We start from the raw sequence: 25,858 nt of genomic DNA, 5'->3' as shown, positions 1-25,858 counted from the left end.
GTTCCCTTTTCCTTAAGCACTTAGAAGTGTATGGTTGATTGGAAGGGGAAAAAAAAACCCAAAACCAACTGAACAACAATCAACGCCAAAAAAAACCCCTCCACAACAGAACACCACACCTAACTGGATAGGTTTTACAATTCAGCTGAAAAAAATCAAAGTATGGTCACGAAGTTGTGTTTTAAACAGAATCCTACAGGGATCTGCCTTTGTTCCTATGCTATTCAACACGCCCATCTATGATTAACAACAGAAAACCTCAGTGCTGGTCAAACACACAGGTAAGAGAGAAGACAAATTCCTGATAGACCAGAGTAAAACGAATGGCTTAACAAGGCAGTCAGCACCCAAAACGCACTTTAGAACTGCTAAGGCACACATCTAGAAACAAAACATACACAGTAACCCTCCCAAAAGAGGAGACTGATCTGGGAATCACATACTTGCTCTGGGGAGTCCTAACAGTCAGATAAAAGTGAATTCCTAGTGAGACATTTGGCCAGGAATACTTTACATGGATAAACAGCAAATATCAAAGTAGGAATAAATGAGATTATGATATACGTGATAAATGCTTGGCACAACCATTACATGAGTTCTGGTGTTTGCTCTTTAAGAAGGAAGATCTGAAGTGAATTCAAAGAAGCCAGTAGTAATGATTAATAGAAAACTGGCCACAATGAAAAGCTCAGGTAGCTCAGTCTATTTATCAAAAGGAAAAAGGCATGAGACAGCTAACCAAAAGCTCCAAGTACCTACAAAACCTCAGATTTCACAATAATTCCCAATCTAGAAAGCACAAGGGATAACAGATATGAGCATTTAAAAGTTGAAGCTAGATGAATTCAAATTAGAAATAGGGTAATATCTACAGACAGTCTCTCAGCAGCAGAGAGAAACAACTGGAACAACGCATTTAAGGTTGCAGTGGAATTTCTCCATCACTCATGCTTGTTTAAAAGAACACCAGGATTGGTTGTTTCAGGAAGAGTATGCACGCTAGTTCAAACAAAGCTGTTCAGAGAGGTTATTATCCAAGTTATGCAAGGGGTCATTACTAGATGACCACAACTGTTTTTTCTCATGTTAAAATTTATTAACTAGCTTTAACCATATGTGTAAAGCAGGAAAGTCACATAATAGATGTGCGTAATTGTAATTTACCATTGCCCACACTCAAATTAGGCTCCTTTCACCGTATCTTAATACTTTCAACTTCATACCCAAGAGCAGACATGAAAGAAGAGATTTTGCAAGGCAAGGCAGGATTAATAAAGTTACAGAAAGCAAATCCTGAGACAATACCCATCAGAGTATCCTCTGCCTCTTGTGCCACCCTTGGTGTAACAGCCGAAGGCTGTCGGTCAGCGCGAGCTGCAGCCACATCACACAAGAGGCTTCGGGTATTCTGGGCAGTTCTATAGACTTCCTTTAACATCCCAAATCCCTCCTCGATTCAGGTTGGAAATCAGTCCAAACGCCAGCGGGCTACAGCACAGCTTTGTAGGAGCTCAATCACAGAGAAATCTGGCACCCAGCAGAGACGGCTGTGCCAGAAGTTGGAGGACTGCTCGACTCCCACGGCATTCAAGCCTGCACACGGTGCACTGGCTGGCTCTGCTCACAGACCGTCTGGGTAACCACGGTTAAATCATGTCTCTGGACATCTATATATGCAGCCAGCAATTGTGTAAAGACAAACTGAACTTCAGTCCCAGAAGTCTTACAAGATTTGGTCATAGGGATTCCTTCTGGTTTTACCACTATCAGTGATGGGGGATTTGGGCAGCTAAGGAGTCCTCAGTGTCAGCAGTGCACCAAGCTCCTTGGACTAAAGGCCACATGCACTTGTAGTTCTCTTTATCATGAAAGAAAGAGCAACAAACCAGAACTTCGCAGAACCCCAACTAGGCCATCTCATAAGGTGAATGAGCTACTCCAACATCACCCACTCCACCAACAACTACAAAATAAACCAAAACACAGTTGAGTCCTAAAGTGATTTTTCATTGAAAGACTGTAAAGCAAACCAGAAAGTCTAGAGGAACATTTCATGTTTTGTCCACAAGCAGCAAACCACCAAAATATGTCTCCTCTCCCACCCACCAACACTCAGGGATGCTGGAAGGTGCATTTAACTGTTGCTCCTAGACAACACTGATTAAGAATATTGCTGGTACAATTTAAAAGGAAAGCTGAGATCTGTGCTTTGAGACAACACAACCATCACCCACAAACAGCCCAGCATTTTGTACACAAATGTTCTGGTACAAAGTTGAAGAGCGCTCCAAGACCAGGCTTGTTCTGGTATCTTCTGAGGCTAATCAGAAAAACATGAGGGAACACTCCAGCAGGGAACAGCAAAAGCTCTTTTAACTTTAGCTCTTTATATTTGGGAGGACAAAGCCTTACAGACTATGCCAGAAGGAACGTGCCTGCCTGTGGAAAGACGGTAGGTCAGGTACACACAGCCCCTGTACCCACCATTTTGTTCTCCCCCTGGAGAAGTGCTTGGTCACTCAGTTATGCAAATTTCCCCTCCAGCAATTCAGTGCAAGCCTTTTTGAATGTTACAGAACAAAAAACCTACAGTCCAGATTTTCAACCATGTCTCCTATCATCAACATTTCTAGGCACAAATACTAGTAATTTAGTTCTAAATGTTGGTGTAGACAAAACTGCAAATATTTGCCCCCGATTCATTGGGGATTCATTGGGCACCACATTGTTCCTCTAAAAATAGAGGCAAACACTGCAAAAGTGCAGTCTAAGTCCAGACTTTTTTAAAGGATATGATTAAACTCAACAGCAACTCCAGCTTCCCACCACCCCTGCTCTGCTCTCATCCCATCCTACTCTTTCAAGTTCCCTTTAGGAGAGGAAAAAAAAAAGCCACTTGTCTACAGAGCAGCTTAAAATTGTAGCAGCTTGTGTCAGCTCCAAATGACATGCTCAGAACAGGAAACCAAATCTTTTCCAAATAAAAGCCACTGTTTCTCCTCAGTTTTCCATCTAACACTCAGAAAAAGAAACAGGAAGATGAAGTTTGTTCTGGCACTTTCTGGAAGCACATGAGGTCTCTTAACCTACTTCAACAGGAATTTAATCTTTTAAGAACAAATTTCACATACAACTTAATTCAAATCATGATTTCTGAAAGCTAGAGAGTTTGAAATGGGAAAATGTCCTGTGGGCTGCATCAGCTATGCAGCTGCTTCTAATTAAAGCTTCTCCTTTACTCTCTCTGGGCTACTTTCCAGCACAAATACTTTAGAGCTCAGCCTTTTTTTTTTTTCCCTCCTCCTTTTCAGCTCCAGCCTGCCTTCGCCTTAGCTCAGGCTCTCATGGAGCTAAACAAGAGACGTAAAAACAAAACGAAGGTATTTATCCCAGTTTGAAGTATCCACAAATCCACAGAGCTGCATTCACTCTAACAACCTAATGCTGCAAGTGAAAGTAAAAGATTCACGGAAGCTGCACTTTTGGCTCTTCTGCCACAAAACCACGTTGAAGTTACCTTCCAAAACTTAGTTCTCTCCTGCTCTCAATAGACTTCTGGAAAGTATGTCTGGTCTGTTGGAAAAACTTCCTCATCTGCCGTACTATATTTGCCTGGGCACATTCACAAGACAGTCTCTTCAAATGCACCTTATAGACAATTTTAACCAGACTTCCAGATGTTTGATTTTCATGGGAGTTTTCTACTCAGGCCCATGATATCATCTGGAGATGTACAGAAGGAAGCAGATGGTTTTCATTTAAAAAGCGAAGGGAAGAATTTCCTAGCAGTCTTGCTTCTCCCCCCTCAACCCAATACTCCCTTCTCTTTGACTGGAAGATGCTTCAACAGAGAGGGAAAAAAAAAAAAATGCAGTCTGATGACTAACGTGAGAAGGGTCTCAGCTATTTTGTTACAGATTTTAACCAGACTTCCCTCTGGCTCCCAGGTTCTGACTCCCACACCTACACCTCCTCTCAGGAGGGAGAACAGGATTCTCTGGTTAGCTTTACAAAGGCTCCTTCCCATGTCTCAAGGCACCCATTTATGCGTCATACTTTGAATGCAAACTGTGGGATGGGACGGCCTCTCTGCTCTGTGTTTAAAGCACCACACAGCTATTGTTCCTCGTGCACAGAAAGTGCCTCTCCAGCGTTCCACTCCACAGTGCTCCGAGGAGCAACAGCAGCCGCAGTCTGAACAGGCAAGGTTTAGTTCAGCTTTTTCTTACCCATCAAAGCACTGAACAGCTTTTGGTCTGCACAGTAGAAAATTTTGACCGAGTGACTGAAGTCACAATTCTGTTCCCAGAATTGAAGCTAACAGTGTGTGTACCCTCCCCTTTTTCCTCTGCCCTGGTCTCAAGGGTCTCCTTTAACTTCTGAAAGGAGACAGAAGGAAACAGAAAAGGGCAGACCATTCTCAGAAAGGGACAACTTTTCAACTTCTGCATTTAGCCTCTTCTGGAAAACTCTCAGACCTCATCCTGCTACAAGGTCTCCTATGGGTATTCCCCATTCACTGGTCTAGGAGGGATTAGTCTCATGAGACAGATCCTAAGAAGATGATATCAGCTGCAGTCTCAGAAGCAGTGCTGCAGTCTAGGATCTTGCCTTCAGCCCCAGAAGTCCTCTTAAATCCAAGCTAAAATTAATTTATGAAGATCTAGCTGGAAGGAAAGGTAGGAAAAAACCTGGCAAGGGTGTCGGAATTACTGATGGTTAGAACTGGGATAGAAGCCCCTTACTGCCATGCTATTGCTGAGTTGAGTTTAGCATTTTATGAGGTCCTCCTGTTGCCAGTCTGCAGATAAGAGGTAAAAACTCTATCATGCAATGTGAAAGGTACACAAACTTCTGCACATGGTGAGAAAAGTGCTGCTTGCTGAAGAGAGAGGAGCACACAAAGCTGCACAAACCCTGACAGCTTGGGGCACGAGAGGATGTGCTGAAGGAGACCGTGCTTTTGGCACCTCAGTCTCCCCATTTGACTAAGCACAGCTCTGAGGTTTTTTTTATACCATCAGGACTAACGAAAGACCTTAGTGTTAGAGCAGTACTTGGTTTCATACAGGGCTATGGCTATCCCTTCTGGACACATGAATTGCAACAGTCCTAAGGTCAAAAATTCAATCTTCAAAGCCTGCCAAGCATGAGAAGTAGCAAGGCCCAGTTTCCTCCCTAAACCTTGGAGCACCCCTAGGTCAACTCCCTTCCCACTTCTGCTTCTCTCCCTGGCACAGTCTTGCTTCTGCTCCCTGTCACTGAGGTGGGAAGTTGGGAGAGACCACAGCTGTCAAACATGGAGAAATCATTTAAGAGACTCTCCTTTAGGGCCCAGCCCCACTCCAAGAGGGACTGCTCAATCCTGCATTCACCTGCAGAGCAGATCCTTACACTCAGAAAACAGCAGCCAGTGATGCCAAAATCTCTGCTTAGCTTGTCCTTGAAACAGCTCCTTGTACCCACACCTTCCTTCCCAGCCTGCTGCAACTGCAGAAACACTGCAAGTTCACAGTACTATCCCACAGACTCTTCCTATTACTGCTTCCCCAGTCATCCAGCAGCAGGAAGACGAGACACAGTTTTCCTGTGATGTTCACAATTAGCATTAAGCAACAAGGAATCGTTATCCCGCTTCTCTGCTGGATATGAAAGGATGCCAGAAGAGTCCTTCGTGCTTGATACCTCAGTGTGCAAAAGGCTGCCTGGACATGCTTTGAGGGGGAAAAAAAAAGCCACCATCACAGCAAAAAAACCCATCACAGTGCAATGCAAAGCCAAACTCCAAACTGAACTGAAACTGCTTTTTGTCAAAGCAGGACTTAAAAAGCTTGGAAGGATGGGTGCCCTCTACAATGTTGCTGCAGAAACAGGCATATTCCTTGGAATAAGGCCTGCACCTTCACCATGCTGGTGGCTGAATGAGTATAGAAAGAGCTCTCACACGAAAAAATCTGGCCTTGGAAGATTCAAACACAGGAATGTGTAATTTTCTAAATATAAAATCAAGGTCAGGAGAGGTCAGGAACTCTATCAAACAGTGCCACAGAACGACAGCCATAGGCCAGCAGCGTCACCAAGGGAACGGAGATACTTAAAGGGCGCTCACAAGAGCAATCTGATAAAGATCCAATCCCTGCTTCCTTAGAAGGGTCACCATCACTGTTCCCATAACAGATGCCAGATACCCCATAATAAAGGTTTCTTAGTAGAAAATCAGCTTTTTTTTTTTTTTTAATGGAGTAGGTGCTACACGATTTTCAGACAAAGAAAGCTGTTTAAGCACTAAGCTGCCATTAGCTGCTGGGCCAAATATCTAGACTAGGTGCTTTGTTATCAGTGCTTACTCATGTCTTATGACATTTGATTTCTGCTGATGCAGGTTCTCCCTCAGCCATTCGCTTGATTCTTACAGACAGCAAGATTGACTGGATGGCCTGACCACACACTACAACAAACAGCTCGGCTGAGAGGAGATACAGAAAGAGGAAGAGAACCTGTTACAATAACTTATTGCTCAGCAGAGGAAGTACTGCAGATAACTTGAGAAAAGTGGAAGGGGTGGAGATGTTGCTAATCATTGAGTGATCCTGCAGAGCCAGAAGCCAAGCTGCTTGTTTTAATAATAAATTCAGTCTCCTGAGCAAAAACATTTATACTCTTACAGCCATCAAAAATTCAAAAAGTCGTTTACGTTACTAAACCAGATTGAAAGTTCCCCTATTCAGAGTTCCTCATAGTGCAGGAAAGAAAAAAAAAAAAAGTTAAAACCAAAACAGGATGCTAAGAATCAGGCTGCTAAAGGTAGAGACTCCACAACTGAGGTGGGTTTTGCTACTTTTTTCCTTCCTTTCTGCAAAAAGAGTTCTTGAGCCACAACTAAAAAAAAAACAGACACATACTAATCTCTGTATGCAGTCCTTTCCAATTACTCTGGCACCTGCAAAGGAACTGAGCTGTTACTTGAAGGAGGGGTTGGCTTAAAACCTGCAAGAACACTCTGCACAAGAAGGAGGAAGGCAACATTAGAATTATAAATAACTCTGTGCACTAAAAAAATGTAAGAGTGGTCAAAGCTGCCATTGTAATGAGGGAAATGTGTCAAGATCTGGACTGCACTACAGACACTGAACAGAAGTTAATCAGATAAAAAAACTTAGACTATAAAAGAAACAATTGTTAGGACATGGTTAAGAGAAACATGCAAGTTGAAGAAAACATCCTTAGGAAGGTACAAGCAGCACCAACATCAACACCAGTCTTATTACCTTCCCTGTGACCTACATTCTTTGGCTCCAGACTACCATGCCTAAGTACACATCAGAAAGACCTACTAACGTCACACTATTTCTTGTTTCAGTCTCAAAATACAAGCGTAAAGCAGGAAAAGTTCCAGTTTTCTTTTCAGAAGGGCAGCTCGTTTCAGCTGGCATCAATACAAAGCCATGGAAAGGAAAAGACTAGGAAGCAGCAGGAGTTAGAAATTTTAAAAGAAACTTACGCGGAATAACAAGTCACACATTTGCTTTTCTGTGGCCTTCCAGCACATCAGGTATTGATTTGAAACCGAGAAGAACCTCAAATTAGATTATGATTTCCCCTTTGCGTGTCACAGGTGCAATTTAAGTATATTGAGTTTTATGTACCGTGTTAATAGAGAACTAAAGGCTGTGGCTAGGGAAGATGGATGTGTAAAGAACAGTAAAGAGCAGAGCTGTGTGTTAACTAGGCTGAATCAGTGAGACAAAACTCACTAATATTTAAAGAATTCTAGCATTAAGATAGTGATTTAGAATGCTAGAAAATTACATAACTTGCACTGATGAAGTAAACAATGTTTCGAAGATAATCTGTTTACTACAGACATAGTAAATTAAACCTGTCAAACAAGGAGGATACATCTTTTGACAAAATATCCCTTCATTAAAAAAAAACCAAAATCCAAATACTGCAGTTTGAAAGGTGAACTACATTTAAATAGATGTGATATCATTGTCCAGACACCACACACCCTATCAAAGCTTCTGCTGATGAGTTTTCCACACAGCAGCAAAGTGAAGGCACCACTGAACATGGGTGTCAACATTTACCAAAATCAATTACATAATAAAAACAAACCAGGATGTTTGTTTGGATTGTTTTGTTGGTTTGTTTTTGCAACTCCCAGATATTACCTGCACTTAAGCATGTAGAAGGGAACTGAGATGCTTCAAAGTGCAGAATAGTTCTGAAAAACCACAAAAATATTCAAACTGGGGCTGAAGTTCTAAAAAGTAAGGCAAGCTATAAGATGAAGAGCAAGTTTCAACTTAACTTGTGGGCCTGGAAACAAGGTACAGAGTTTACCTCTATGATTGATTTGGCCTCGGTTCCTCATTTAATGCAAAGAAATCCTACTGACAAGATCCAAACCCCAGAATTCCAGATTTCTTACATTACAAAAAGCTAGACCACAAGAAGTAACACATTATCAAGAAACATCAACAGTCCTAAAACTTACGCTGAAAGCGCCCAGTAAGAAAATCTTAAGAATTCACACTTCCTTTCTGGCTAGGACCCTGAATGAAAGATTGGTAATTAAATGGATAAGAAATGAAATCAACTTACTTGCAATATCCTGTACCATTTTGATACGAAATGCACTTTCCCTCATTAACACATGGCTTGGAATCATCCATACACTGCAAAGCTGAAAGAGAAGAAAACAGTCAAATCAGTAGCCACAATACGTGTCAAGTCAAAGCTTCATGAGCATATTTGGGCAAATGAAAATTTTATAGGACTGGAACAAAAACAAAGACACTATCACATGGTTTAATTTCATCTCTGGCAGCATCAAAAGAGCCAGACTGAAAGAAGAATCAAATACAGATTTGTTCATCAGGCAACCAAATCTTTCCAGAATATCTGTTAAGTAGATTTTCAAAGCAAAGCATTCAGTAATTTCAGCAAGCTACAAAGGCATTCATGTCAGCACCTGTATATTTTGGGTTAAATGTCCCCAGTTACTACTTTCTGATCAAAATTCTGGACTGAAAGTCTCTGAAATAAGAGGCAAGTACCCCTAAACCTTCTTACAGAATATTTTGTCTCAAACTCTTTCCTTCTCTTTTACTATCTCTAGGAACACTTGGCGCTGAAACAGGGCCATCCGTCCCTCATGAGCTCACCTGCCAAACATCTCTAGCAATCCAGAATTTTCTGCAACATCTACTGTTGTGGCATTCTGATTTCAGATAGAATTGTGTTTGAGAGCAAGTGAAAACATCAGAGCTGTTAAGGACTTTCAGCAAAGAATTTGGTATTTCTAAGGAGGAGATGTTCTAACTCAAACTCCATATTTTCACTGCTATGTTTTAAAAAAGGTATTAAGTATGATACCATTCAGGGCTGCTCAATTTTTATCCAAATCTACTGGAAGCTCTAGTGAAGTCTGTCCTGATGGAACCAACACATCAGCTCCAGCTCTGGCAAGTGTTCGTCCCATCTCGGGGACCTGAAGCAGCACTCGGTGCCTATTTCTGAAGTGACCAGAAGGATGAGAATTATGAAACCCTGCAGGAGCAGAGTGCACTCTGGAACCACAAAAATTTAGCCAGTCCACCTAGACCACAGTCTGCCATTTGAACAGAACCAAACCAGCAGATAAAGCTCCTCGAACCAGATCATCTGGGTTCTATCCCAAACTTATCCACATATTAAGAAGTCACAAGCTCTTTCCAGCCTCCAATGCTGTTTCCTGGCCCCCAAACTCAAACAATTCCATGCCTTTACGGACCTCATTTCCACAACCTTATTGTATTTGGGAAAGCATTTAAACAATCTTAATTAAAGGTACCTACAGGCATCAATAATACCCAATCACCTAAACTGCCAGCTGCTGTAGGGCAGATTTCCCCCCCCCCCTTTTTTTTTTAAGGATTGTTTTCCTTTCCCCAAGAGGTATTAAATTTCCAATACAAATTCAGTAAGGGGCCCCAGGGAAAACTGGTCCAAACCACCACTGAAGTTGATACACTGGCGACCTAAGGAATGGGATTCAGAAACAGAAGAGTTAACACACCAGTCCCATTAAGCTCTCCCTGCAACCAGCCCAAATTCAGTCCAGCAATTGGACAACTTGGAACAGACTTTAGTTCTGCTGTCCAGAGCTTGAAGTGTTATTTCTCAATAACCCTGGAGCACATAAACAGGTCACACACACTACGAGGCACTATAGGAACGTTTCACGCTTGCAACCCCTGTAGAGAATACAGTTAAATTAAACTCAGCTCCCCGGGAAAATTATCAGTGTTTCCCACAATACAAGTATGCTTATTGCTGTTAACTTGATTTCTGAAAAAGGGGCACTTGGATGGCGCTGCTTCTGCAGAGCTCTCAGGAAATGAACAAAATTCCACTCTGAGCCCCTTTCAGATAACCCCTGAGGTCAGGGTAACCAAGCGACCGAAATATTAACGCGGATTTTGCACGGCATTCCCTCCCACAGAGGGCAAGAACACTTACGCTGATTTGCACCTGTCTGACAATTTTTATCCCATTTAACGGCAACATCCACATGGCTTTGACTCCCAACTTCATCTGCTGTTGTCTAACACTGCAGCAGCTTGTTTTCACAGCGAAGATTAGCTACAGTTTAGCAGAGCTCGGTTACACTGTGTCCAAGAGAAACTGCACTGTGTCCAAGAGAAAGTGTAACGATTCCGACAACTCCCACCACCCCTGCTACTCCAGGGAAATGGAGGAGGGTCAAAGCAAGCCTTCCCACATTTCAGAGAACCACGAGGGGAAGCAGGCTTGGTATTCTCATCTCGCCACCTTGAATTTTCATTCTTTTCACACCAGTCAGGCCAGTGAAGCAAATACTCAGAGGATTATTTCTTTTGTGCTCAATCTTTCAAACACAATTTTGTAATCTCGTCGAGTACCCGCGTCCCCAGTGAGAACTGAGCAGCCAGTTGATTTTGTAACCCACATAGTAAAAGCTTAACTAGCACTTGGCCAAAAACACCCGGCAGCACAACTGCACGAAGGGGAACAAGAGGCTGATGGCTTTCAGGGTCACAGTAAGGATCCAAATAAGTGATTCCAGTTTGGCTTGCTGGGCCAAATACAGACACAGCAGAGAGGATTTAGCAAAGTAACCATTAATTTTTGCCCAGGTTTTTGACAAATTATTCCCACCTTGAACTGCTGTTTAGCAGGTCATTAAACTACTACCAGCCCTTACAATTCTTTAACAGAGACAATGAGGGAATAAATTTTTAAATATCTATTTTGTCTATAGTAACTCCGAAGTGAAAGACACTAAGCACAAATATTTTTGTGTTTGTTTTCAGCTTTGGACTAAAACAGGCTGAAAGTAAATATTTTGAAATGCAACTAAAGCTGAAGGGAATGTAAATGTAACCATATTCTATATTAAATAAGTATTAAAGAGCCACGTGACTTCTTTAAAAAAAAAAAAAAGAAATCACAAGGGAAATCAAAGACTACAGTTCTCACAGTAAAATTAGCATTTCTTTGCACAAAGCCCTGTCTTCCTGTATTTCATGATATCTTCCACAATTTCACAATGCATGCAAAACATGTCATTTCAACACTACTTACTTCAAAAGCTACTTCTCTGCTACTCTACCATGTTGTGCTCAAGAGTTAACAGTATCAGGAACTTTACCTTGAACCTCAGCAGCATAAAAAGTTTGTTTCACTACACCCATTACTTTAACTGGGAATACTCTGGTGTGTACAGCACGAGAGAAGACAGCCTTGTCTTGAAAAGATAAAGCCACATACAGAGAGCACCAGCACGCTGTCAAGGCTTTGAGTCCAACACGTTGATTTTGACAGTTTTCTTCTGCGTTTAGCAAAAACAGAAATGGTGAATTGTTAGGTGGTTTTCTGGACTTGCCACAGCTTGACAAAACCACCGAGACCACCAGAAGCTGGGTTAGCCCAGACCAAGCACAAGCAGTGACGTTTCCAGTCCTCACACCCTGGTGTGGAGGAAGGCTTGCTCCCACACACCAGCAGGTCGTCAAGGGGAAATCCCGTGGCTTTCTCAGGTACTCAATTGCTTCATAATTTTTATCAGTCCCTTTAGGACTATTGGGAAGACACCCCATGGTTTTCAAAAGACTGGCTTCTCATGAACTGGGCAGGCCACCGTTTGTGAAAGGAGTACCCAATTTCTGGCAGTCATTGTAGCTGAGTTTGAAGGATTTCTCAGATAAGGCTCTAAGTGCAGGCAAGACGAACACTATTAGCAATACAACCCAGCCTGGAGTCCATACAAACGCTGCACGTCCCTGCATTGAGATGCAAACTCTAAACTGACATTTAACATCCTATTAGAACTATTTTCCAAGGCCAGAGTGAAAAATAGATAGCCACTGCTGAAAAATAAGCACAAGCAGAAAGCGTTACTCGCAGATACATACAGAGAGTGTTGAGATTCTCAACACCCAAATCTCACACTTAACTGGAACACAGTGTCACCTAGGTTTAATTTTTTTGGCTAAAGAGACAGTTACAGCAAATCTAGGAGAAAAAGAAAAGTTTTGTTTCTGTCTCATTGTTCTTTACAATGCCGAGATGATCTAGAAGTTGTGATTTGGTTTCCACACTTAATCTGCCCACTATAAACTCAGATATTTTCTAGGCTAGAAAATTAAAATAGTGAAGGATTAAGATCAGAAGCTGTGTCAGAGTTCAGCTTTTAAAAGAGCTTTGATATAGGGAAATAGATCCATAATCAGAGCAAGTCTGAAAGGGCTTTGTTACAACTACTAAAAGGAAAGTAATGCTAATAAACTCCTTGTCCACAAATTCAGAAAAAGTCAAGCAGAAATAAAAATGAAAAATACCAAAACAATCAATGCTGTGAAAAAGAGACGTTATAAAGTTGGTTTCCTGTAGCTTTGTGGCTGATTATCCTGCATCTAAGAAGGTGCAGGCTCTGACCAAAGGTTTTATTGTAAATAAGGGGAGAGTGATACTCTGGTAGAGAACACAGCTGTACCAGCAGCTCAGCTTTCTCCTTGGAAGGACACTATATCCTCTTTCTGTCCATAAATTTTTCATTAAGTATCAGAACCAAGACCTTTGTCATTTGTGGTTGAAACTTGTCCATAGGTTCAAAAACTCTCATGGGAGAGGGGAGAAAACAACCTACTTGAACATACAAAAAAAAAGTCAGGCTAAAAACACATTTAAGACCAGAAAGAAAACCGAAGGGCAAAATAGGTTTCAGTAACATTTAAGCAGTCAGTGTATTTTCTGTCTTGACTGAGAATCATGAGAAACAGCCTGACATTTTAACTGTGCTACCCATTATGTATTAAGAGAAAGGAGAGAAAAGGATTTGAAGCCCTCAAACAAAAGCAACACAAGATGCATGGAAAATCCCATGTTCAAGTTCGTTTGTCAGAGGTGGATCAGCTCTGAAGAAGAGGACCATCAGCGTGGCCAGAAATGCCAGTTACACAACAAATCGAGGGGGTCTCAAATTCCAAGGAAGCAAAAAACAGCTGCTGATTCCCTTCAGGAAAAACAGAGCGTGAAAAAAGCAGTTAAAGGAAAATGCTGAAACATGAGGAACATTCTGGAGGAAGGTCCTCGATGTGCAGAAAGGGACAAAATCCTTCCACAGCAGCACCACGCACCACACAAACAACTGCTGAGAAAGCCGGTAAGGAGTAAGCAGCACTCCACATATGGAGAAAACACACAAAAGATAACAAAATTTTGGAGGAAAACCACAAAGGACTAATTACACTATTCACTAACCTCAAGAGATTACAGTTCCAGTGAGATTACGTACCAGGGAAGAACCCATAGTAAATAATACCAGGGAAGGACCCATAGTAAATAGCAGCTAGCTGAAAATAGGAAAAGAACTTTTTCTTTTTTTCTGAAGAACAGATCATCCCACAGCAGCCACATAGAGGGGGAAGGAAGCAAACTGGTAAAAATCCTTACTGTGAAAAAGGGGTGAAGCCTGATATTCAGCTCAGATTTAGAAACTCTTAGCATTTAGGGAATTTAAACAAGCTGACCAGTTTGCACTTCACAGAGAGAGGGCAGTAGTTAAGGACAAAGCTTGTCTACAGGGCATGGAAATAGTCTGTAAAGTAAAATGCTTTAATCAGATTAAGACATCTCCAATGTTTTTACACACAAAAGCCTGAAATCGATTGGATAACACAAGACTCATCAGCTAAGAAGCTAAGCAGAGCTCAGAGGAGTGTGAAGGCAATCAACCAACACCCCATACTTCTTGGGAGAGAAAACCCCAATATCTAAACTGGTTTCCTTCACTAATGTGTCTAGACAAGTGTAAAAAATTTGAGAATATTAAAGTGGCTTTCAGAAGAACCAGTCAGTAAAGAAGAAGAAATTCTGCTATAGAAGTTCATCGGATTTTTTTGAATTCAAGAATGCCAACAGCAAATCTAACTACATGCAGCTCTCTCAGACACACAAAACTCCATGCCCTGCCATTATCTGTTTCAGATCTCTCCTCCAAACATCTAGGAACCATAAAAACTACTAATTGGCCCTCCTATGAACAGAGCTAAGGACCATCATGCAAATTCACAAGTAGAGTTGAAGTCTTTCGTCATCACTGTCTTAGGCCCAGGAAGCTATAGGACGACTTATGTTAGATGCAGCTACAGTTCATGTGATACTGTTGCTGTTGAAAAACTACTGATAAAAGCTCACATTATAATACTATTGAATTCAGGATGAACTCATAACACAGTTCCAAGACTGTCAGTCGCCATATTCTCCATCTCCTTACACAGCTACCGTTCCCTGCCTTCCCCTATTTTCAGTTTTCCAAACAAAGCCAAAATACCTAAAATCCAGAACTGCAACATAAAGCGCTTAGTTGGGAAAAAAAAAAAAAGTTTTAAACAAAAAAATGTAGGGAAGGCAATTAAAGAGCTGAAGAGGTATTGGTGTTTCCATGGCAATCTGGCAGGCGGGAGCCATGCTCGCCTCTTCTCCAAAGTCTTCCGTCATTCTCCAGCACTAAATCTTTATTAATTTGAACATTAAGCATGTTTGCCTGTGCAGAAATGTTATCCCACTACTTGTGCTGAGCAGCGCTTCCGCAGCCTTCCAGGGTGTTGTCAGAGAAGCAAGATGAAGACTTGCTGCACGGAACAAACAGCAGACGCCCGTGCCATTTTGAGATACAAAGCTCTTTTTTCATACCCACAGCAGTCTAAAAAAAGGACATGTGCCCTAGGAACAGATTATTTTCTAAACAGAACGGACGATTATTTCTGCAGATCTCAGATGACCCTGTTTAGAACGATGTAAGCACTGTTTCTTCTAGGCGGGCACTGACAGCCCTTGACTTCTGTTGTCAAGATGATTTCAAAGTGAATTCATAAAGACTAATAATATATCCACAAAAGGACTTTTTACCACAGATGCTTAGGAAAGCTCCTTTTTTCCTCCAGCATTTCTCAAACACATCCCAAAGGATGGGTGAGAATTAATAATCACTGTATCCATTCTCCACTTAACAGTCATTAGCCAAGAGTACAAACTTAAAGGAAACGATGTTACATCTGGAGTGACAAAGCATGACTGCTTGGTTTTGATATTAAGTCCAGAAGAAACAGGCTGCCAGAGTCCTGCTGCTGCTTTTCCACCTACTCCTTGTCCTAGGTTCGAAGTCCAGCCACCCATACCCTCTCATGGCACAGACACCAGTTTTGAAAACAGGAGAAGCTGGACAGGACCAAAGCCTACTGAAGGGAATCACCCACCTATTGCAACAGTAACAAATAAAAAAAAAAAAAAAAAAAAAAAAAGGGAAGTAGCTGTGAAGGCTGACAAAAACCCAACCCATCCACTATAAGATATTCGAATGCCAAATGCCACCAGGGGCGTGAGTCCTCCTTTCCCAAGGATTCAAGCCCTGAGAACATCAACAGGAGGATCTTCACGTATTTGTAATCTGACTAAGTGATGCCCTGCAGGAAGTGATGGGAGTTAACCAGATTCTCATCGTGTTCCCTTTTGAAAGTCTAAATCAGCATCTTTGATAAGAACAAATTTGATAGACAGTAACACCTTCAGAAAATCAAGTCCAACTTGCTCTCCCATAAGCAAATCCATAACAAGCAGACCACTGCTGTCAGCATTATCTGAAGTTCTCCAAAGTTTCACTGTTTGAATACTAAAGACCTCAAACTGCAGTCCACGCCAGCGCAGCACTGATCAAAAATGCATTGTAACCTGTTAGAAACACAGGCTGGCAGGCAACAGCAGCCAGGTGAGGCAGAACTCAAGACTTAACGACAGTGGGTAATTAGGGTGGGCTTAACAGCCAGGATTCCTGCCTGATCAGAAGCGAAGGGAATCTCTCACAGCCAATTATCAGGTGAGTATCCTCACCAAAAGCGCAGGTGTTGCTGCCCCACCCCAGCTTACTGCACCTTCAACTGCAGCCCTTTGCAAAACTAAACTGGAAAAGCAAGTTACTGCACCATGGGGCTTGCATGATGAGGCAGGGCTGAGTAGTCCAAACCATAGCGTTCAGTGCATCCAGGAGCCTCCTATTTATTGACCAAGAGGGCTGACATCAGGTACCTGCCCTTTCTTGCACAAGAGCATCAAGCCAGTTGAATACGCACCTGAAAATACCCTTTCGGTGATTTCATCTTTCCCTTTCCCATTAATTCAAGCCACAGCTCCCACTCCCAAGAACAAGATGCAGGTCAAGATCTCGTGAAAAACAGGAGTCACTTTCAGCCTGGAAAGAGATTTCACCCACAAAGCCAAAAACTTTGGCAGAACGGGAAGACCTCAACCAGCCTTACAGGTGTCCATACCCAGGCAAGTGACAACAAGTGATGCCACAGCTATTTCTCCTCTCAGCCCATCAGAGAAGGAACCAGTAGGGCCAGCAATAAGCTGGTAAATTGCTGGTATATAAAGCACGGTTTTAATAAGTGCACATGACATTTGGTCTTCACAAAAATAGTATTTTGCCATCTTACATCTTACCATGTAAGCCGTTTCCAGAAATAACAGTTCTACTGTGCACCATACCTCTACCCTACCAAGAAAAAACATATTTCTGAATTTATAAGACACCTACTTGAAAGACCCTTTAATTTTCCAGCCCCTTTTGAGCAAACCTGGCCAAAACACGCTTGGGAAAACAGCTTTTTTTAACTCCAACCATCTTCTTGCAACATATTAGTAAAACTAAGTAAGTCAGATTTCAGAGGGGCTTACTGGGAAAAAAAACCCAATAACATTTCTCCCAAGAGACAAATAATGACCATTTCAAAGTCAAAACAGATCGACTGACTGACCAACTACTCTGTGTCCAAACTGGCAGAAGTGTTTAAAGCTCTGCAGACAATTTCCACTCCTAACCATGCCGAACAACAAAACTAATTATCACTGCCTTGCTCGCTCATGCCCTAAACAACTCCCACTAACACCTTCTTCCATCGCTGCACTGTTCACAAGTCATCTGAAGAGCAATCCAGCCTCTCAGGAGTAAAAAGAAGGAATGAGAAGTCACTGCTGGTCCTCGATAGCTTTAACGTGCTGCAAAGCTGCACAAGCTTTATTCCATGAGCAGGAGATCCACCAGAACCCACCAGTTATGTCTGTGGACCAGCGATCCAGCCCAGCTGTAAAACATACTGAAAACGCCAGCGCGAAAGGGGGAACAGTGACAAAAAGCGGCGCTTTCCCCAGATGTGCACACATGGCTTCATCGCGCCTGGACCGACTAAAAAGAGAAGGAGGAGGAGGACACATAGAGATTCCCTCCGTGTGTGCAGGAATGCCCCCAACAAAGGCTCGGTGCTCAGGTATGCGGAGCGCCGGGCGCCGCAAACCATTTTCTCCCCGCGTTTTCAAAGCCTAGCCCCGCAGCTCCCCGGGAGCAGCAGCAGCAGCGGCACATCCATCCCCGCCACGCTCCGCCAGCCAGGGGCGGCTTTCCCGCCGCGCGTGGGTGCCGCGGGGGAGCGGCTCCCCCGGGAGCGCCGTTCCCACGGGAGCGCGGCTCCCGCGGGCGCTCAGCCCGCCGCCCCCGCCCGCACCGGGGGCCGCGCACACCGACCCCCGGCGGCACCGAACCCCCGCGCGGCGACACCCGGGCGCGGGTGCCCATCGCCGGCGGGCCGGTCCCCCCCGCCCCCGCGCAGCCCCTCGCTCCGCGCACGCACACACACACACACCCCGCCCGCCCCGCGCCCCCCGGCACTCACCGGCGGCGGGCTCGGCGCGGCGGAGCACGGCCAGCACCAGGGCGAGCAGCGCGGCGAGCGCGGGCCCCGCTCCGCGGGCCATGGCCACGGCCGCTCCCGCCGCCACGGGCTCGGCGGAGGGATCTGGGCGCCCGCCCGCGCGGAGGGACACGGCCGAGCCGCAACGCCCCCGCTTCCTCCGCCGCGCCGGGACACGCCCCGCCCGGACCGGCCCGGACTGCCGCCAGGGGGCGCCAACACCGCGAGAGGAGGGGCGGGAACGGGGCGGGGCCGGGAGGGAACGGGAGGGGATGGGGATGGGGATGGGGATGGGGATAACGGGGCAGCGGGAATGGGGGTGATGGGGGCCGGACCGTGGGGATAGGGATGATGGGAAGTGGGGATGGACCGCAGGGAGGGGAGATAATGGGGTAATGGGGATGGGGAATGATGGGGGACTGCACTGTGGGGATGGGGATGGACCTTGAGGAGAGGGATAATGGGGGGAGTGGGGATGGGGAATAATGTGGGGCTGGACCGTGGGTATGGGGGATTATGTGGGGACTGGGAATGGACCATTGGGATGGGAATGATGGGGGGAGTGGGGATAGGGTGTGATGGGGATGGGGAATGGTGGGGGGATGGACCCTGGGGATGGAGTATGATGTGGGGGAGTGGAGACGGGGGATGATGGGGGCAGTGGGGATAGACCACGGGGATGTGGGATGACAAGGAGCAGTAGGGATGGGGGATGATGGGGGCAGGGGGGATGGGGGTGATTGGCAGCAAAGGATGGGGAGATGGAGGGCCAGGGCAGCAGGATGTGTTGTGTTGTTGTGCCTCTGCAGGGTGGTGGCGGTGGTGGCAGGTGTCCACAGGGGAGGACAGCAGGGTTCTCCACTGGACATGCTGCCCTGCCCTTCTCTCAGATGTGGGGGGCAGGCAGCTGCCAGGCAGGACTGGTGGGGCACTCCCATCCCACTGGGATGGGAAACCCAAAAGCAGCCTCAGCCTCCAAGCTCACTCCAGCGGGCAGGGGAGTCTCTGGAGCAGGTGGACAAGCTCACCCCCCCAGGGCTCGCCCCCACAGCTGCTCCTGCTGCAGAAGCCCGGGAGGAGACCTGGGTTCCCACGGAAGAGGTCTCAGGAGGACAGCAGCTGGATTCAACCTCAATATCCCTCCCAGTCCTCAGCCATCATTTAAAGTGTTAAAAATCCTTCTGCCCTGGCTCAGGCTCTGGAGGACTGAGAGCCCTTTGTGTGCAGTGCTGACACGGCAGGCTGGCCCGTGAAGGCAGGATTGTGCCGGGTTTGGGGGAGAGAGGGGGTAATGAATAAACCTCACTGTTTTCCCCCTGTAATTCTCCAGATCCCAGAGCTCCTCCCAGTCAGTGCCCTACCCCCTTTATGATTTTTCCAGGTATGCCAATACGACCTTGGTGACAAGTCCCCCACCATCCTGCACAGCTGCCAGAGTTTCCTGTCACCACTCCAACAGCTGCTCGTGGGTAGATGACAGTGCCTCACAGCCGTGATGGCCATGCCATGGCATTGCTCCTGGCATACACCCTCCCTGCAGCTCCTGACCTGCTGGGGTGGAGGCCAGACCCACGGCACGCCCGAAACTTCCCACGTATGAAATTATAGGCGGCACCGACCAACACCTTAGTTAAAACGATCACAAAGCCGAGCTGGGAATTGAGGAGGGACAGGGATGTGACTACAACAAGAAAGGCTTGGGGATGATGTCCTGAATGCAAATCAGGAGGAATTCTGGTATTTCACCAAAAGCTGCCATTTCCAGCTCCCCTCAGCGCTGACCATTACTTATGACCCCTGACCTTGAGGCAGCTCATCCTCTACTGTGTTTCACTTGGCCTGAGCACGAGGCACTGAGCCCCAGTGCAGGGACAGGATCCAGAGCTGCCCTGGCACAGTTCCTGGGAGCGACCAGCTCAACCTGACAGATGAGGCTCATCGGGAGAATCCAGCCTGGAAGACAGAAGGTCTTCCCTCCCACGGGTCTGGGGAACCTGCTGATGGTTCTTATCTCTCCACTCTAACCCTACCCTCGTGGGAGCACGTGGGCTCAGCTAACCACAGAGCAGAGCATCCCACGCAGGGATGACCAGCAGCCAGCACTGGAACTGGAGAGCTGTGGCAAGGTTTTTGGTAGTTTCCATCTGGTTTGCACCATGCACCGTTGCCCCTCTTTGTCCATGGAACGTGTGGGAGCCAAGCCCCGGCTGCCCAGGGTGGCAAGGGGAGGCAGGCAGGGTGCCTGGAAGAGGGCTGGGTGTGCTCTGCCGCTGGAAGTGATGCCAGCTGAGGAATTAGGAGAGCTGAGCAGGCTCCATAGCCACGGCATCCCTAGTTAAATGGCCCCAGCAATTAGAGAAATCCTGGCACTTTAGCTGACAAAGGCAGGGAGATCAGGCACTCTCCAGGGCTCCAGCAGTCTCACCCTGCAGTGGTTTTAGTTCCTGCTCCACGGGGCATCCACACACTTTGTTCAGAAAGGGAGCCACCAGGAACAGCATGTCCCCACCTCCCAGATGCCTCACCTCTCTGTAGCCAGGGGGATGCTGACGGGCAGACACGTGCTGGGGCTCTGCAGTGCTCTTCCCAGCTGTCCTCGAAGAATGCAAAATGTATTTGAACACTCTGAGGTGGTTTTGGGTGTCTGTACCTGGTCAGTGAGGCCCATGGCACTTCTTCTCTGTCCCTCATCTTGGAGGAACCGCTGATTTCAACAGCTTTGGATTGGCTTGCTTTGAGGAAGTTGTGTTTTCTTGCAATAGCCTTTCAGTGACATTGATGGTTGTTCAGGCATCCAGACTGCAGCTCAGCCCACACCCCAATGCCTGCCTTACATTCCAGCATTTTGCATCTTATCCCAGATAAATGTTGCTCATTTTTACCTGCCCCTGATCTGGGGGTCCTTAGGACATGCTTCAGTCGTATACCCCATTCTCTTTTGTGAACAGAAGAGCTGGAACCCCATTAAAATGGGAGCTCAGGATATTTCATAGTTACAAGACGTCAGCAGCCAAGAGGTTTAAGAAAAGCAGGAGGGAGAGAGGTTTCCAACAAAATCCTCAGGGCTGGCAGCCTTGTGCTTGTGCCGCAAATAGCTTGTCCTGTGGCTCATCTGCAAACTCTTAACATCCACATGACTTGGCTTATGCTGTGATTACCTTACCTGCCAGATAGCCTCGTCTTAAATGGAAATAGAGAAGTGCAAAGGCATTCCTGCATCAAGCCACACTGGGCTCCCCTCTCCCTCTGCTGCTTAATCGCCGGGGAATTTGTACCCTCTGCCTTAACTGCTGCTGCCTGCTCTCAGCAGCCCCTGGGGTATTTAAATTGCAGATGGAGCTGCTTAGCTTTTGCCAAAGTTGGTCTGATGTACAGGGTGGTCGTGAAGCTCTCAAAGTGCCCCTGGCTCTGTGCATGCTATGGAGCAAGAACCCACTGATTTGTGGTCACTCCCCAGGTCGCAGCTGGTGCTGCAGTGGCAGCTGGCACAGTGGTATGGCCGTGGCACAGGGAAGGGGCAGCTGCTCACTGCAATCTTTAGGTTGCGTTTTTCGGGTCTGTACCCAGCATCCGCTGGATAAATGGGAATCTGCAACTCTCCCTGAAGATCAGCAGCCTCTGGGGAGCTACACTGGTGATGTGCAGCAGGCCAGCACCCCGCTCCTCTCCCATGAAAGCCACCCCTTCTGCTGGGGGATGGCTACACAGGCACAGCCCCCATCAGCTCTGGTCCTTATGCAGGTAGGGGCACAATAGAGGCTTCCTACTATTCCTATGGGACCCAGAGTATGGCCTCAGTCATGCTCTTTCATCCCTCCTGTCCTTGGGTGGGAGCCTCATACTGCTCTGTGCAGCCTCCTCCAAGCCCGAGCTGCACCAGAACCAGCCTTCTTGCCTTATGGTTCCCTCCTCTCCCAAGGTGGATGCCAGGGGCAAGATGCAAGGGGATGTCCGTGGTGGGGACACGAAACTCTGGGAAAGGTCCTGAGGAACCACATACGCCTCATACTCTCCAGACTCTGGCCCACACAGATCCCAGTGCATAGGACTTAGAGTCCCTGTGGCTCCATCAATCACATGTAGTTCTGCTCTTCAATGCAAATCCTGTCTCTGCTGCCAATCTGGGTTAGTGGTGGTCGACGGGGAGGGTGCACTTTTGTTCTGGGTGTTGTGCTGCAATGGGGCCCATTTCCAGTGAGTGTGGGTGGCGTGCCAGGGAAGCAGAGTGTGCTGGGGTGACCAGGGAGCACCCCTAGGTCAAGGGAGATGCTGGGGAGAGGAAGAGAAGAAAGAAGACAATGACAGAGGAAACAGGTTTATCACCTCTCTGCAGGGTACTGGGGCTCAGCCACAGTGGTTTTTCTGAGCCTTGGTTTAAAATCACACTGGGCTCCTCCATGCAGCCATCAGCCCAGAGAAAGCCACATGGCAGGGTCTGGCAGCCCCATCGGGGTTGGCATGGTGAGCAGGGACTCCCCAACTTCTGCTTTATCACCTCCGGAGTGTTTGTGAGCTCAGGCATGGCTGCAGCCGGCTGGGAGCAGCCATGCAAAGCTCTGCAAGGCTCTGTGCTGTGGGCAAACCCCAGGGCACCCCTGCAGGGGACACAAATGGTGCCCAAGCCAGGGAAAAAAGGGGGACAGGCTGGACAGAGGAGGTGGCACAGCTGCCCCAGGGGAGGTAGAGCTGGGGACACGTGTGGGCAGCTGGGTTGGAGGTTGTCCAGGAAGCACAGGAAGGGTGTCTGCAGAGGAGAGGTTGTACCCCACTTCTCCCCAGTGCAGACTGCAGGAACTTGGGAATCTGAAGGACCCTCAAAGACCTCAGGTCTGGGGGGGACAAGAACGACAGAGTGAGATGGCTGCCAGGGGCTCAGTAGGCGCCACTAGTCCTGCCCTGTAGCTTGCCAAGTGCTCAGGACCAGCGCTGTTGCATCACCAGGGACAGGGGAGATGGGATGATTCAGGATGCTCTGGGATGCAGCACTGACTCAGGCCAGTGCATGAGGGCTGGTCTCAGTCAGCTGCCCCTGGCCAGTGACCAGCCCAGCACCCTGCTCTCAGAAAAGCCTTCATTTTTGGGAAGCAGAAAATCAACATTCTTGTTTCCAAAAGGTCACGTTGCAGCAATGAAGGAGAACAAAGTGTGAGGAGAGGGGAGGGGAGAGGGGACCTCCAGAGCCCCTCAGCCTGGCTCTACAGGGCATCTCTCCCTGGCCCAGGGGGAATTCAGAGCCCCCCAGAGGGCCAGAGCTGCTGTGTCCCCATGTCAGCCACTGTGGTAGGGTAAACAAGAACTAGGGTGCTTGAAGGCTGAACCCCAACCCCTGCCACCCTGGTCATTGCTCTCCGGGCACTTCTCGGGTGTTGGGTGCCCTGGGAAGGTGCTTGCTGTGTCACAGGGCTGCTGGCACAGCCCTTCACACCACTGGGACGTTCACCCGTGTCAAAGCAGCTTCCAGAAACCACCCAGGGTAAAATGCCCCTGTGGTCCCAGAGGGAAAGATGCTGAAAGTGGGGTTTTTCTCAAAACCTACTCAAAAGATGGGTTTGCAACTATGAGGAGCTGGTTCAAAGCAGAGGAAACAACTGGTAACCAAGTCAACACAGAAACCAAACCCCTGTTGTGTTTGAATGGCTGCTCCCAGAGTGATGACAGCGCAGAGCATGGCCACAGCCTGTGCCAGGTGAGACCTGGTTTATATTTGACAAGATCAGCTGGAGCACCCATTCAGTCTTTGCCATCCAGCTGCACTCTTTCTCTCTGAAGTTCCATGCCCCACCCATGGCAGGTTTGGCAGCATCTGGGAACCAGCTCTGCCTGTCTGCTCTTGCTGCTTCACTCAGGGAGAAAACTCCATCACCCTACACCAGCATGCCCAGCGGTGTAACCACCCAGCACAGACCTGCAGTGGGCAGTGGGGTACACAGCCTTGTATGGTCCCTCCAGCAGGCACTGTCCCCAACAGTACCCTGGCTCTGTGACACAAGGAGACCAGGGGTGCCCAGATCCTGAGTCGTGTCAGCAGCAAGCAAGAGATAAAACCGACAGCTTTTCACCACTGTGCTCACATGATGAGCAGAACAGCTCCCGGGGCACCCTGCACCATCCTCTTCTCTTTTGCACTCTGCCTGTGCCAAAGGTTTCCCAGTGGCAATGGGCACACTGTGGGAGAAGGGAGAGCCCAGCTCTGCCCCCTAAACTCACCCATAGCAGGGGTTCAGATGCTGCAGAGGTGCCAGGAGTTTGCACTGCTCCTAGGTCCTTCTTCCCCTCTGCTCCACATGCGCCTGGCATGGAACAAAACCCCTCACCTCTGCCACGTTGTGGGGAGTAGATGCAGGAACTGGGGGGACGCCCGGGGGGAAACCCAGCAGGCAAAGCCTGTTCCAGGGTCTCTGGAAGCAGAGAGGGAGCTGACAAACAGAAATGAAAATGGAAAGGGCGTTGGATAGGAAGTGACAGGCAAATGTCCTGCTGGGAAGTATCTCCATCCAGCTCAGTCTAAGCATCCCGGCTGCCCTATGGGGAGAGACAACACAGCCTGTTGAGGTGCAGTCCAGGAGCCCTTGCAGGCAGATCACCGGGCTCACGGGGACGTTGCCCAGGCCCAGCGCGGCTGCGGGTCTTTGGGGAGGCCAGGGCACCGCAATGAGCTGGGCGCGCCCTCGGGAGCCCCTTTCGCCTCCTCGTCTCCGCTCCACGCCCCATCTCCGCGCCGGCACTGCCACCTGCAGGCAGCGGCCCCGGGACCGGCTCTGGCCGCTGCCAGCACCGAGCGCCCAGCATCGCGATCCCTGAGCCAGCCACCCCAGTGACCCGGCCACCACTCCCAGCGGGGCTGCACCCTGCGCCCACCACCGCACATCTGCGCAGGGACCCCCGGCCCTGAGCCACCCGCGGGCGCTCGTCCAGCTCCGAGCGAGCCGCCATGGAGAAACTGGCACTGGGCTCTCCTCCCCTCTGCTCCAAGCAGCCCGACAGGAGTAACCAAGCTCACGCCTGAATGCTCAGGGGGTGCAAAGAGCCCCCAGCAAAAAGCAAAACCCAGCCCACGCCTCCCTCGAATAAAGCATCAGCGGCATCTCTGCCCCGTAAAAGGGAGGAAAGGGGGCTCTGTGTTTTGAACACAGTTGCCTGTAAGGTGCTCCCTGGAGCCCCACACTGGCCTGCGGGAGAGGAGTCCTGCTTGTCTTCCCTCTAGGCAAGCAGCGTATGTAGTAGCTCCGGGTCTTGTTCCTGCTGACACATCCCACGGGGGGGACACACCCCACTCCCAGTTTGTCCTGCTTCTCCTGTGCCCTGTGTGAACAGCCACAAAATTGTCCCCAAAAAGTTCTGCCCACGCTGAGGAGGCTGCCTGCAACATGCAGACACACAGGAGTAGGGAGAGACCCCCACTATGAACAAAGTACAGTCTCTATGCCAAAAAATGGCCAAGATCATATTTTTCAACTAGTTTTGCCTCCAAACAGGAGCCCTTATCCCAGATGGCTTCAGCTATGGGGTCTTCACCCTCTTGCGTCCCTGGAAGGAAAGAAAGCATCCCCCAAGATCACAGAAATGAGACACAGGACACTCCACGC

General features: G+C 47.5%; 1 protein-coding gene across 1 annotated transcript in view; it reads right to left on the bottom strand.

Moving 5' to 3' along the window:
- Positions 1-18,336, bottom strand: part of NOTCH2 (notch receptor 2) — an 85,024-nt gene extending 66,688 nt beyond the window's left edge. The window contains exons 1-2 of the mRNA XM_032696456.1: positions 18,255-18,336; positions 8,608-8,689 (exon numbers count right to left, since the gene is read on the bottom strand). Of these exons, the coding sequence (XP_032552347.1) occupies positions 8,608-8,689; positions 18,255-18,336 (164 nt within the window). The remainder of the gene's footprint in view (positions 1-8,607; positions 8,690-18,254) is intronic.
- Positions 18,337-25,858: the final 7,522 nt, after the last annotated feature.

This window comes from Chiroxiphia lanceolata, chromosome 9 (genome assembly GCF_009829145.1).
Source record: "Chiroxiphia lanceolata isolate bChiLan1 chromosome 9, bChiLan1.pri, whole genome shotgun sequence".
Taxonomy (NCBI): domain Eukaryota; kingdom Metazoa; phylum Chordata; class Aves; order Passeriformes; family Pipridae; genus Chiroxiphia; species Chiroxiphia lanceolata.
This window is presented reverse-complemented; position numbering and strand designations above follow the sequence as displayed.